At 44.0% G+C, this 13,265-nt stretch overlaps 1 protein-coding gene across 3 annotated transcripts in view; it reads right to left on the bottom strand.

The window, feature by feature from the left end:
• Positions 1-13,265, bottom strand: part of VPS13B (vacuolar protein sorting 13 homolog B) — a 2,423,697-nt gene that overhangs the window by 1,485,371 nt on the left and 925,061 nt on the right. For all 3 annotated transcript variants that reach the window (XM_069220546.1, XM_069220545.1, XM_069220547.1), the window contains exon 20: positions 1,099-1,208. In XM_069220546.1, the coding sequence (XP_069076647.1) occupies positions 1,099-1,208 (110 nt within the window). The remainder of the gene's footprint in view (positions 1-1,098; positions 1,209-13,265) is intronic.

Raw genomic sequence — 13,265 nt, 5'->3', positions numbered from 1 at the left:
TTTTTGACATTTTTTCCCGACCATACGTTATATGAGCACACTTCCTGCTGACTGTAGCACATGTTTCAGTATTAGTAAAAACATGGGGAAGATCAATAGCATCAAAAGATTATTTTACATGTGCTAACCATGGGATATCAAGACCTTTGTCACACTTTAAGCAATCCTTTATTATATCTCTTGTTAATGATGCCTCATCGACGGGGATCACCTGGGGCCCTGTGCAGTATGGTAGTTGCAGTTCACAAGGTTTCAGTCTTCCTGTGCTGCCGGACAAACAGACACGCTTTATAGATCTTTTGGTCACACGGATTGGGTGCAAGTGATGGCAGGGACTGCCGCCTGGGGCCCTGTGCAGTATGGTAGTTGCAGTTCCCAAGGTTTCAGCCTTACTGCACCGCAGGGCGAAGAGACGCGCTTTATAGCACTTTTGGCCACACAGATCAGGTGCAGGCGATGACATGCACCGTTTCCTGGGGCCATGGTTATTATGGTGGCTGCGGTTCCCAAGGTTTCAGCCTTCCTACCATGAACCACTAAATTTTGCATCTAGAGGCCAAGAACATAAAACTATTTCTCCATTACTCTGGGAATCTTTGCAGCTATAGAGCTATAGAAATGGAGAGTTCACGTCCTGTGTCCTAAAACAGAGGGATAGGCGGGGAAAATTTGGCACCAACTGCAACATAGATACAGCATTCTTTATACTTACCAACTAGTCTAAATAGCTGCATATCTTGTAGTCTCTCTGTCTTTCAGGAGCATAGAAAGCTTTATGTTGCAGTGTGCATTTTGTAGAACTACATCATCATAAAAGGCATTTTAATGCTAGACTAAAAAGCGGAGAAGGTGTAAGGTTAGATTGTTCTGGAAACTGCGAATCAATGTAATATAGATGCAAAAATGTACTGTACTTGCGGGCTTAAACGGCTGCCTCTTCAGCCACGCTACTTGTGGACTACCGTGGACAAAGAACGCAGACCTTTTCCGCAGTAAGTCACGGCACAGCCCCTGAGCCAAGCATATAGGCACTAAGGATCCCACACCCGGCATATGAAATAGCGATACTTTCAGTGCGAGAAGGAATGCCATCCATACCTGCTGAGAGTACCTGCTGCTCCGTCTCGGCGGCTGGTACATGAGCCAGGAGTACACCACGGGGTCTATATTGATTGCCACACCCTGCACACTGGTCAACAACACAGCACCTGGTTAAAGAAATAAATCAGTGTCTTTCAGCAAACAGGTTTGCATAAAACATGATAGCTACATGCTGCAAAATGGATTTCATTGAACCAGCCTTACTTCGCACTATTTTGACTTTATTCCCTCCGGTGGAGCTTTGCATTAACCTACTTTCTAACACGCATTACTTAAACTAGGGTTTCAACACGCACTGTAGCAAAATAAGCTTCCCGTGCTGGAATTCCAGTGGTGTGAATGTAGTTCCAATATATTCAGAAAGATGATATAAATATAATTGATATTTAATAGTTATATTATTTTTCTTCAAATGTCTAAGATCACGTACCTTGACTAAGAAAGGAAGTTTAAAAATCCTGCTACCAAATTACAGTATGTACATACACATTAACAAATCTATGTATAAAATATATAGATTTGTTAATGTGTATGTACATACTGTAATATATAAAATAGTCCTCTCTATGGGTAAAAGCAGGCTAGCCCTCAAAAGAGTCTCTGCTAGTCATGTTAATGTTGGTATGGCCGTATTTGTAGCAGCATGAATAATGTTTTAGAGTTCTCAAACAGCCATGCTGCGGATACTGGAAATCTCACCCAAGCATTAAAGTTCAAAATGTATCTTTTTCAGAATCAAATCAAAACCGTAGATTGCCTGAAACCTTTTTTCAAATATTAGGCTGTAAAAAAGAATATCAATCAAAATTCGCTCTTGACGACTACAACATGCCAAAGAAAGTTCAGGAAACATTGTATAACTTGTCAGAAAACACATTAATTTAGACCATTGTTGAGCAGGCATTTCAGACAATAAATAAGGGAGTAAAGCTGTGTGAGCTAGATAACACAAGCATTTGCAATGCAATATGTCTCACAGTTGATTGAGTTAGAGCTATTGGCGTTAAAAATGTATAACCAGACTTTTCTTGCCACATAAATTGGTCAACCCTGTCGAATAATTTGGTCCTCTGCCACATAATTCCAGTGGCCCGGCGTATAACTAAAGCACTTCCATTTACCTTTTTCCTCTAACTACAGCAAAAAATGAAACTATTGCAATTATTTTTTTATTTATTAATATTAGAACAGCTCCTAGAGGGCACCACAATAAAAATTGCATTTGTAAGAAACGGGTCATGTGTAACCCAATAGTCAGCCCCCATGAAAACAAAATGGAAGAATGTGATGCACTGTAACCGTATATTTATCCCCTAGAGGACATAGTGCATTATACATTTTGAAGCCTATCAGAATCATACTACAAACGAAGCCCCAAAAACCCAAACTACTCCCATCTGTAAAACAAACGTTTCAGCTAAGAGAAAACTTAAAAAGACATTGCATGGTGGAAACAGTTATTATTTTGCCCCACCAACCCAGAAAGAGCGGTTCGTGCTGCACATTTTGATGGCTGTCCCATGGTCCTAGGAATACCACATGGTGAGTTATAGGCAAAAATGTTTTGTAAAAGGAATGCCTCGCAAAGCATTATGGGGCGAGTGTCCCAAGTGCAATGACTATTGTAGTATCAGCTTTCCCCCTGTGCTAGGAGAGCCACGTTGAGGATTTCTGTGTTTTTTTTCCTGTTTAAAATGCCCCAGTTTGTATATTTTAAAACTGCTAAACTTGTATGTATGTGGTACTCATGTAAAGCATTTCTCCGATCGTGTTCGCACTATATGAAACTTCACGCACGTAAGTGATACTTATGTAAAGCGCTCCTCCAATAGAGTTCACGCTATATGAAACTTCTATAAAAATAATAATAATAATAATAATTAAAAATAACCCCCTCCACCTTGCAGCCTTTGGGCACAGACACCACAAAGAAAAAGGACCATGCCCAAAAAACAAAGAAGAGGAAGAAACAGCATATGGCACAGACAGCGAAGCGGAGAGGCAAAAGAAACAAGGGCTCTCAAGTAAAAGCATGGTAAGTGCTGACGGCTAAAAAGTGAGGTCAGGCTGTGGCTGCTGCAAATCCTGGGGGCCACTTGGCACTGTTACGCAATCACATGATTTAGCAGTGGGACAGAATGTTACAGCGTGAGGAATGAAAGGAACTGCTATGCAGCTACTGCCAAAACCTGAAATCAGAGTTCCAAATGTTACGTTGGTATGGGAATTATAAGTAGTTTGGGGGGTAAAGACCTATATATGCCTTTTCAAAGGGGGCTTCAGTGAATGATGGTAGTCTTAAAACCCAGCCAGTTGCTTTCAAATAAATTCACACTCTAAAATCCTTATTGCTGACAAGTGTTTGTGATGCAGAATTATTCAAAGTAAATTGGATTTTTTTGTTGCTTTCCATTAATCACACTCATCATAGGACGGTGCACAGTGTTTGCGTGGTGCAACCATTGAAGAAGTGCCCCATGAGTTCCAGTGCCCGATAGCTTGAATGTGGGGGAGGAAATATCTAGCCTTGAGGTGTACTGGGAAAAAAAATTAGGGGGCACTGAAGTTTAAAAGGTAAAATGCGATGTCACTGATCCCAGAAAACTGCCTGGGTGGGCTGCCATGACAAAACTGATGCACACAGAGCGTGTGTAGACTCGGGCGCAGGAACTGCTAAATACAGGTGTAACAGCAGGGTTCATGGTCTAAAAGCTGGAAATAAACCGGTGTTGAATTAAAGTGGAAGGACCCGGTGTGTGGGTTGCGAGGAGCAGGGGGCTGCCCACAGCACCGGCCCACATTATTTCTGGCTAAAATCCACCCCAAATAGGGTTTAGCCTTCAGCATCACTTATGAATATGTTCAGTTCTTTTAAAACAGAGGGGCACATGCCATGTGACAATCTGGGCTAAAAGACCGTGCTAAGAGCAAATGTAGTGCAGGTGGTTGAAGATGCACGCACTGTACAACATTAAAAAGTAAATGCTTTATCCAGTTGTCACCCCTCGCTGCACTTCTCCCCTCCAATCTAGCTTTCCCAGACCCTGTACTGCCCTTCAGTCCCCTGGAGATGCCGTTACATACGGGCTAGGCAGCCATGTCGCTCTGGGTGCTATCTATCTAACCCGGAACACCTCAGCATCACAAGAGCTAACGCGCATGCATCACTTTCTCGTGTCACACAAGGAATTACACAATTCTTTGGTTAAATATACACGAGTCTGAAGATCGGCAGCATTGACGTAAGGCACAGTCAGCCCGTGAGAAAATACTATTGTGCAGGGCTGCTTGACATTCTCGCGGGTCACCCGTTTCCTTTCTACCGTGGTGCTGTAGCAAGGCAACTTTAAGAGCTTCGCAACCTAACTGTTGCTCACGCAAAGCGCTGTAATACCTCTGATGGAGTTCGCGTCTGAAAAGGCCATGGCCGCACGATGGGAAGGAGGGAGACGAAAGACAAAAGTAGTTCGCCTACACTAAAGTATATTGGCAATCATGCAATAAGCCAGGAGGGTCAGTCAAGGTGGTAAGAAACGAGCTTCAAGGTGGGCCAAACAAAGCATTTACCAACATCATCGTGGGATTTTTTAAAGGCAAGCCGAGGAGGGAATGGAAGTGATGGGCCTGAGGTGGGTGTGGTTAAAGCCAACAGAAGAGATTACAACACGTCGGAAAGCAGCGCTGGAGCACTACTATGCTCAACCTAAAATGTGATCTGCTTCTAAACAAGCGGTCTATGAAGCCGACGGTTGTAAAGTGTCACAACCTGGACTCCAGTCCTAGTTTTTATAGCAAGACCGCCCTGTAGAAACAGACACTTTGTAGCTTCACCTATTACATAGCTTGAAGGCCAAAATCACGCTTTCTACAGTAGAGAGATCTTAGTTGCGCTCAGCCGGAGGAGTGGCAAGAGCGCAGTAACGTATGAAGCAGACTGCTGGGGAGACAAGTGGGGTTATCACCTGATTATTCTCATTAGTGGCACAATAGATACTCCTTGAAAGAAATGTCAACGAGTGCCTATTAACCGAAGTTCACCCAGTAAGCCAGTAAGGGCTTCCACGTGTTGGCACAGCAATAGAGCAGTACCTAGCGCAGGCATGAGCACCCTGTCGGTGCACACAGAGGAGTGACACCACGCTGTTGTGGGGACTAGAGCATGAAGGCATGACAGCGTGTTTGTGTGTACTACTTCTATGTATTCACAACCCATCAGATGGCAGCTCTCCAGAAGCACAGCATCGAGATGTGCATGTTTGTAGGCATACCGACCAATGAGGTTCCTCTTCTCAGCTAGCAGACCACACTTGTCCAAGTTTATGTCCATCTGCAGGGCTATGTTTTATTTCTTTTGTTTTCCTTGGCCATGATGCCTCTCATACATACCCTTGCCAGCTGTGGTCCTATACCTGGATCACATATTTTTGTTTGTAAAAGGTTGTCGATTGGAGGGGAGGTATTATTTTATTCAGAACTCACTTGAAAAAGGATGTTCAAATAACTTGTTTTTTTGCCTGAATGCTTCATCCTGTCCTTGTTTCTTTAGGCATCATTTACATGATGACAAAGAAACGAGGACACGGGATGAGGAAATGTCCAGTGCTAAAAGGCGGATGAACAGGGGGGTTGTCTCACTCATCCAGCCATGACAGGCGTGAGGCTGATGAAGTTAACAGACAAAGAACCGAATGCTAGCCGTAGCTACAGGCTCAACACTAATTGTGGCTTAAACTCCCACCTACATTCAGTTCTAATATGAGGAATGTGAGAACTCTTACATCATTTGACATAAGTAACAGCCTTGTGGCAGTGAACATAAAGAACTTAAAGCAGTCGGCAACATAAGGAAGGGTGCGAAATGAGTCCCGCTGATGTCAAGTCAGGTTAAATACATTTCACTGTCAAGAAGACATTATGCCAACAATTGATTTAGCTGAAATACACAGAGAATCAAGCTGTACTTCTAAGCACATTCCCCAAAAGAGTACAATAAAGACAAGCCAGTGTGAAGTTGTTCAAATGGAACCACCTATTCAACCAAACCGTTATTCCTGAAGCCTACGTTTATGTTTAGGAGCAGGGAAGCCCTTCTTAATGGTGTTGATCAACTGCACAATGACACAAGGCTGGAAGAGCACAAAGGCAAGGTAAAGATATCGGAAGTGTTCCACTTAATCTTCTGAGGGACACAGTGTGTGAACCTTCAGCGGCACATCAGCTCACACTTTTGCCTCTGCACAACCTACATGGCAACTTCTCAGTGAGATAGGTTCTCGGAGAAACAGACAGCGTATTAATAGAATAGTAGCCAAAACAACATGCAGGCAAGGACCATTAATACAACACTCCTATGGCATGGCTGAACGCCCAAAATGATGGAGACCTTTCTCGGGTCCTCTTATGACTGGGATTGAAACCATGGCCAAAGAGTAACTCTGATGTCTGATAGTGGAAACCGAGGAGGATAAAGAATGGGGAGCTGTGCTCCAGCACCATATTAAAAGAAAACAAGAGTCATATGTGCAAAGGGCTGATGGGGCAAGATAAGAAAGAAAGGCAAAGAGGAGGACTGAGACTTTTAAGACACCAAGATCCTTCAGAGAAATCCTAGATGGGAGCTAAGAATTGAAAACAAGTTTACCAAACTTAATGGTTGAGTCAGCACCCCGGAAGAGAAAACGAAAACTCTGGACAACACATTCACTGAATTAGAAAAGCAGGACAAAAACAAGCAACCATGCAACAGGGGATGAATGGAAGGTCAGTAAATCAAATCCACTTTTCAAGAGGATATGTCTTTATCTGTTACAGGAGCGTTATGTGGAAAATGTGAAAAGGTGAGTCAAGTATGTATCCTGGAGCTGCTAGTGAGTGTAAAGATGATGGTCCGGTGCTTCTCGTCTACCAAACGATCCCGGACCGTTTAGCCCTAGGTAGGAGGGAAGACCTCATATTTTGATTGTTGCTATAGACTAAAGGTTTCTTGTGACAGAAAACATCATACGAGAGGGGGGTCTTACTACATGTGGTTAATGGCGCAGAAGAGTTCGAGATGCCCTAGAGGACTGGGATTTTAAACGAGCGTAAAAGCTAATCTATATATTGAAACAGATGGTTTTTAAAGCTAGGCCATATTTCTACAGAATAAGGATGCAAAAAACAGAGCTGCAGATCAGTCAAGAATGCATCTTTCGCTGAGAGCCTATCAGCAGTCAACTCTGGAAGCTGGGTTGAGTCTGAACAGGACCATCGTAAATCACAAAACTGGAAAGCTATAACTTTATGCTGAATTTTAAGCTTGAAGACGACGACAGAGGGAAACGTGTGCTTTACATCTTGGCTTTCTGCCAAAAGAGTTCCCTTATCTGCATTCCAAACAGGCTTTGCCAATTAGCTCTCCGGGGCACCGTATTCACTTTCAGTTACTTCCCATCCGAGCGGATGATTAGAGCAGGGGTTCCAGGCCAAAGCTGCACAAATAAAAAATGCAACATGTGCATGTCTTGTCAGCTTGATAGCATCTCTGACAGGTCTAGAAGTTCGCCTTGTAAAATACGGCCTTATCAGGAGGACAACGTGTCCTGCCTTCTATCTGGAACCAGATGGTGAAAGCAAACGCATCAATCTGCTTTTAAGGCAACTCGACTGCAAACAACATTGTTCTTTTTATTAAGGAAGCCAGGGGTTTCGTGTTTTGGAATTAAAAAGTATTAGGAATTAATTTCTTACATTTGAAGGTGGACAAACAAAATACCTCGTTAGGATTTTGGCGATAAGAGAAAACTAGGTTGCATATACAGAGCAATGACAAAATATGGTAAATGATTAAGAGCAACAAATTAAACTCAAGGCAGCAGAATTACTGACCACTGCACCTACTGGTTAGATCCCCGGTGCTGGTGGGTGAACAACGGCTACGTTGCACATCCTACATAAAAATGTTAAAACAGTGACAGAATGCGACGTTGTCTCAGCCTCTTCGGAGGCAGAGTGGGTCCCACAGAAAGGCACACCCATATAGACGCGGGGTTTCGTTGCAAGCCACCGGAAAGGTTCCGTTTTCAGCACTTTCCTGAACTAAAAGGTGGTCAGTGCTTTAAGTGGGCCGGGTGGGGCTCTGCGGTCTCAGAGCCGGTAGTACTTACAACTAGGCACTGAAAACGCGTTTCTATCGGGCACTAATTTCACGTCCTTAACTTTAATGACAAAACCACTGACCGTTTTGTGAACAAGAAATGTAATAAGGAAATCAATGTCAGCGATGTATTTCCTCTTTTATATTTCAAATGTTTTGCTAAGTGGTCTTTAGCTCCTTCATTTCAGGGTGCTGTGTTTCTTCGTGTATGTAGTGTTACTCTTGTCTAATGCATACTTTGAACTGTCTCCTTCAGGTGTTTATAAAAGGCCACAATCGAGAGTTTAGGCTGAAGACAGTTCAGTTCAGCCGCGGCTGGTGCCTTTTAAAAGTGGCGGGGCTGCATGTTCCTTTTCTGTCACTCCAAAAATGAACGGAGTGCAAACTATTATCACCTCTTTGCATTCCGTTCCTTCCTGGATTGACAAAAGGAGCGCATACCTAAATTCAACACTGTGTCTCAGTGTTACCTACTTTTCATCAAGAAGATTCCGATCCGAAATACAGCTGCTCTCCTCACCCGGGTCCTCCTGTGAGTCCATTGCCAGTGGAGTTTGCCTATGTCGGCCCAGCCAATCCCAACGCTGGTCTTTACAATACAGAGTATTAGACTTTCATTGAAGTGTACAAAAGCAGCCCTGGGATTGACTTGAGCAGGGAAAACCAGCGCTCCATCTGAGACCCGAGATCTGCCGTCTCTGCCCCAGGCTCTCTAACAGTGCGGTATCAGAGGCCTTTAAAGTGCGCATGTCAGAATGGAAAGTGTGCATGTCAGAATGGAAAGTGCGCATGTCAGAATGGAAAGTGCGCATGTCAGAATGGAAAGTGCGCATGTCAGAATGGACTTACCCGAGCTATTGTCCAGCCTGGCATTCACGCTTTAATTTACAGCAGCTCTCTAAACTATAGCTGCATTAAGAGAGGAGAAGCACGCATCCTCCTCCTGCACTACGCAACGCCTGCCGCATAACTTATAAATGTTTTTACTATTTGGCTCGCAAGTGGCAGGGCAATGCTCATTTGCCACTATAGATGAGCCGCCGCTGGTTCAGTTTCTCAGTGCCTGCCAGTGGGTCAAAAAAGTGTTCAGAATAGATCTTGCCATCCATTTCTTGGCCTCTATGCAAAGCATTGACATCTGTCATTTTTAAATTCAGTCTCAATTTCAGGACTGTAACATTTTCAATATTCATTATTAACAACAAAATCATTGTTGCTAATCATTTATACTAAATAGTTAACCATTGACAAAGTCAATAGTCCTGGCTGGTTTTGAGTGTATGTCAATTGTTGTGTCATATCTTGATGCAATAACAGAGAGGAACCAAAACAGAGGTCATGTGGCACACTGCAGAAACCGTAGAAATGTATTTTATCAGTTTAAGCCACACCCTTAATTACACTGGTCACGTCCCTTTTAAAGTCTTGGAGAGTGAGTGATCCCTTATTTCAAATCATAGAATTCCACTGTAATATTGTTATCATTATTATAACTTTGGATCAATCAAACCCATGTAAGTATAAACAGTCCTATACAAGATAGTCTCACCTATGTCTATTTATTTCATACCATAAGACAGCAACCAGCTCTACAGCAGTGTTTGCCAAACTTTTTAGAACCACAACCCAATGTTTAAAACAAAAAACTTTCCCAACCCACCTAATTTTTAATGGACATGAGGCAGAGGATTTTTTAAATGTAACTAAAGCATCATGTGGTGGTGCACCGTCATTTACATACAGCACATTTTTCTTCTAAATGGCCAATAAATTTGCACAGATACACACGTTTACAGATAAAACTATATAGGACCCAAACGATAAGGAGTGGAAATAGGGTTTCAGTGAATATTTATCAATGATGCATCACCAAGTAAAGAGTCTTGTTTTGTTTTCATCCAAATAAAATCTTTGTTTCCATCAGACTTCAGAATTACAGAAAAAATAGTTTCATTTTTGTTTTCCTAACTGCTCAATGTATACAGTTTGTTTACAGGTATTTAGATTTTGTTGTGTGCTACAAAAAATGACATCCTAGAGCCTTTCCTTTCACATTCCCTGTAACCCGGCAAGATTGTTATATAATTCACTTTACTTTTCTTTCTCTGACTGTAGAGTGAGAGGAGTTTGTGAACATAAATTCCCATGTTAAAAAAACGTAAGTAGCAATTTGTCAGAAGGCAAAGTCTGACATGTGACCTCTGTCTTTGAAGCCCAGCAAATGTAATCAGATAAATACAGAATTTAAAGGCACCTTTATTTATAGCTTGGATTTACATAACTGTCCAAAAACAAGGCTTGAAACCTACCAGTGGATGACAACCCACAGTTTGGGAATCACTGCTCTAATGGCTATAAAAAATCTGTTGTCAATGGGTTTTGAGGCCTCATTGTGGCTTCCTGGGAAGCTGAGTGCCTTCAAGAAGAACATGTTCATGGTCTCAGGCTGCTAGAGAATTCTTGGCTTCTTAATAGATTGCTACGGTGGCTAGTGTAGGGGTATGCCCTGTAGGTGGTGATAACTTGGGGTAATATTCTATGTGAAGTCTGGTTTGAATTACCTTCCCACAACAAGTGTATTTTCTCTCTACCCCAAGCTCCAAAACTACTGGGGGACTCTTCAGCTGAGTAGAGTTGGATTACTCAAGTATTAAACAAAAATAATTTTCAGCAGGGTTCTGAAAGCTTTGTGAATTGTAATATGGATATGTCATTTAACAAGTTTGATAAAAATGACAACAACAAAAATGACTCGACCCATTTCTGAGCTGGGGCAGTTGCATGCAACAGTGTGGTCAAGCAAGTTAGAACTGCATTCAAAACTGTGTCAAACCAAAGAAGAGTTTGTGTACCACGGTCACTAAACATTCAATGTCATCGACACACAGCAACTGTTCCCTTATTTTGAATGTGATTAAAAGAGCTACCATGCATGTAGGACATGTTGTTGGTCATCCTCCACCTGCTGTTTTCATGCATTTGCTTTTAGATCAGAAAATATGTGTTGATTGCAGAACATGCCTGAGACTACTGTGCTTGTGCTGAATTGTGTCAAATGTGATCATATCAGGTGTGCTCTGAGAAGGTACGAGTAATAACTGTGAGACGAGACTTAATACACGTGAAAGCCCAGTTTCATGACTTATGTGCATTTTGTGCACTATTTTAAATGACTATTTTACTGTGTTAATATAGCTGTAAGGAAATGCCTCCTTGGCACTGTTACTCTCTGATGTTTTGCCTTTTGTTGATGCCAGTTATGACTGAAAGTGTGCTGGGACCCTGCTAACCAGGCCCCAGCACCAGTGTTCTTTTCCCTAAACTGTACCTTTGTTCCCATAATTGGCACACAGATAAGTCCCTTGTAAAGGGGCATGATGCCAGGGAAGGTCTCTAAGGGCTGCAGCATGTCTTATACCACCCTGGGGACCACTCACTCAGCACATGCACACTGCCTCACAGCTTGTGTGTGCTGGTGGGGAGAAAATGACTAAGTCGACATGGAACTCCCCTCAGAGTGCCATGCCCTCCTCACACTGCCTGTGGCATAGGTAAGTCACCCTTCTAGCAGGCCTTACAGCCCTAAGGCAGGGTGCAATAGACCACAGGTGAGGGCATATGTGCATGAGCACTATGCCCCTACAGTGCCTACGCAAAACCTTACACATTGTAAGTGCAGGGTAGCCATAAAGAGTATATGGTCTGGGAGTTTGTCAAACACAAACTCCACACTTCCATAATGGCTACAATGAAATCTGGAAAGTTTGGTATCAAACTTCTCAGCACAATAAATGCACACTGATGCCAGTGTGGGATTTATTGTAAAATGCACCCAGAGGGCATCTTAGAGATGCCCACTGAATACCAGTCCGACTCCTAGTGCTAGACTGACCAGTTTCTGCCAGCCTGCCACAACCAGACGAGTTTCTGGCCACATGGGCAGAGTGCCTTTGTCACTCTGTGGCCAGGAACAAAGCCTGTACTGGGTAGAGGTGCTTCTCACCTCCCCCTGCAGGAACTGTAACACCTGGCGGTGAGCCTCAAAGGCTCATGCCTTTTGTTACAGCACCCCAGGGCATCCCAGCTAGTGGAGATGCCCGCCCCTTCGGCCACTGCCCCCACATTTGTCGGCAAGGCAGGAGAGGATAATGAGAAAAACAAGGAGGAGTCCCCCACCAGTCAGGACAGCCCCTAAGGTTTCCTGAGCTGAGGTGACCCCTGCCTTTAGAAATCCTCCATCTTGAGTTTGGAGGATTTACCCAATGGGATTAGGGATGTGCCCCCTCCCCTCAGGGAGGAGGCACAAAAAGGGGTGTGGCCACCCTCCAGGACAGTAGCCATTGGCTACTGCCCTCCTGACCTAAACACACCCCTAAATTTAGTATTTAGGGGCGACCCAGAACCCAGGAAATCAGATTCCTGCAACCTACACAAAGAAGAAGGACTGCTGACCTGTAAGCCCTGCAGAGACGACAACTGACTTGGCCCCAGCCCTACCGGCCTGTCTCCAGACTCAAAGAACCTGCACAGCGACGCATCCAACAGGGACCTGCGACCTCTGGAGACTCAGGACTGCCCTGAACCGAAGGACCAAGAAACTCCTGAGAACAGCAGCACTGTTCACCTACAGCAACATTTTTGCAACTTTGAAACAACTTCTAAAGAACTCACTCTTCCCGCCGGAAGCGTGATACTTCACCCTCTGCACCCGACACCCCAGACTCGAGCTTCAGAGAACCAACACTGCAGAGAGGACTCCCAGGCGACTGCGACCTCGTGAGTAACCTGAGACGACCCCACTGCATCCCCACAGCGACGCCTGCAGAGAGGATCCAGAGGCTCCCCCTGACTGCGACTGCCTGGTAACAAGGAACCAGACGCCTGGACCCAGCACTGCACCCGCAGCCCCAGGACCAAGAGGAACCAAACTCCAGCGCAGGAGTGACCATCAGGCGGCCCTCTACCTAGCCCAGTCGGTGGCTGGCCCGAGAAGCCCCCCTGTGCCCTGCCTGCATCCCGTAAGTGACCC

Source organism: Pleurodeles waltl, chromosome 2_2 (assembly GCF_031143425.1).
Source record: "Pleurodeles waltl isolate 20211129_DDA chromosome 2_2, aPleWal1.hap1.20221129, whole genome shotgun sequence".
NCBI lineage: Eukaryota > Metazoa > Chordata > Amphibia > Caudata > Salamandridae > Pleurodeles > Pleurodeles waltl.
This window is presented reverse-complemented; position numbering and strand designations above follow the sequence as displayed.